General features: G+C 37.3%; 1 protein-coding gene across 1 annotated transcript; it reads right to left on the reverse strand.

Moving 5' to 3' along the window:
- On the reverse strand, positions 1-1182 carry LOC109587532 (uncharacterized). Its single transcript, XM_020003771.1, has 2 exons — positions 910-1182; positions 1-813 (listed from the first exon to the last, which is right to left on the reverse strand). The coding sequence occupies exon 2, from the start codon at positions 809-811 to the stop codon at positions 317-319; it is 495 nt and encodes a 164-aa protein (XP_019859330.1). The 5' UTR covers positions 812-813; positions 910-1182; the 3' UTR covers positions 1-316.
- Between the last annotated feature and the right edge of the window lie 31 nt (positions 1183-1213).

Genomic DNA, 1213 nt, shown 5'->3' on the forward strand with positions numbered 1-1213 from the left:
GCATTTGAAATAATACTAAGAAAATCTATAAGGCTTTATAACAATAAACAATTGGCACATGAGCTTCAGCTATACAATATCAAGCCAACACTACTACAAGTAATTGTTCCTGTAAACAACTAGTCCCCATTCCCCAGCCTACAGAATGACTGTAGGCTGGGGAACAGTCTGACTAGCAATACTAGTAAACAACTACATACAAAGCTAAAATATTATAATTATAGCAGGGATGACACAATACTAACTAAATGCAATATAGCTAGTTATATATACTATACTAAAGTAGCATCACATACAATAGTTCAATGGTTCATTCTCAGAGTATAGTGCAGGAACTGCTTTCCCTACGACGTGGGGGAGGGTTAAGTCTCCTCTGCACTGCTTTAATTGGCTCAATGAAGTTGGTCTCCATCCACCTCTTCTCAAAAAACATGACTTTTTGTACTTTTTTCTGCTGTCCTCCAATGAGAAGAGATTCGGTCACAAGAAGATCAGTTTTGACAGCACTTATCTCAACAAATTTGTTTGGCAGTGATCCACAGTCATTGACTGGATGAAATATCGATCCAATCAAGTTGTCAGGGCTGAGAGCAAGACAGAGAACTATGAGTTGAGCCTCTTCTTCGCTGGTCAATCGAGAGTAATTCTGATAATCTCTGAGGCGACGTATAGTGTAGTCACTATCAGGTTCAACACAACTGCAGACACAATCAAAGTAGTACATGAGCTTTGCTATTGGATCACCAGGTATAGTGACTCTTCTACCTACATCCTTTATCTGTACCTGAGTCCTTCCCACTACAGCAGCCATTACTGCAATAATGAAATATAGAAATGCATAAAAAATTTAATGACATTTTGCATTAAAGCAACTAAACATCAGAAATACAATCAGATACATTAACATACTTAGAAAACCAGTTTAATGCTCAGTGACAGGATAATTAAGAAAGAGAAAAGCAGGATTTAGTAGTTATGTGATAGCTAGACACTAGACCAAGGCCCGTCTATAAATACTATAGTTTTATTCATGGAAATTCCAGGAATAGCTTCACTATGCTTGCTAAGTAAACAGTGTACACACTACAGTGACAACCAGATCTTTATTATGAATTATAGCATTGGACTACAGGTGAATACAATTGAACTATTAGGTACACATCATAAGATGTATAACACAATGACAGCAGGGGCGTATCTAGGATTTGGAGGA

Source organism: Amphimedon queenslandica, unplaced genomic scaffold (assembly GCF_000090795.2).
Source record: "Amphimedon queenslandica unplaced genomic scaffold, v1.1 AMPQUscaffold_12539, whole genome shotgun sequence".
In the NCBI taxonomy this organism is placed as follows: domain Eukaryota; kingdom Metazoa; phylum Porifera; class Demospongiae; order Haplosclerida; family Niphatidae; genus Amphimedon; species Amphimedon queenslandica.

Excerpts from the sequence above, each read along its gene's own strand:
- LOC109587532 (XM_020003771.1), bottom strand. The coding sequence starts at position 811 with ATGGCTGCTGTAGTGGGAAGGACTCAGGTACAGATAAAGGATGTAGGT.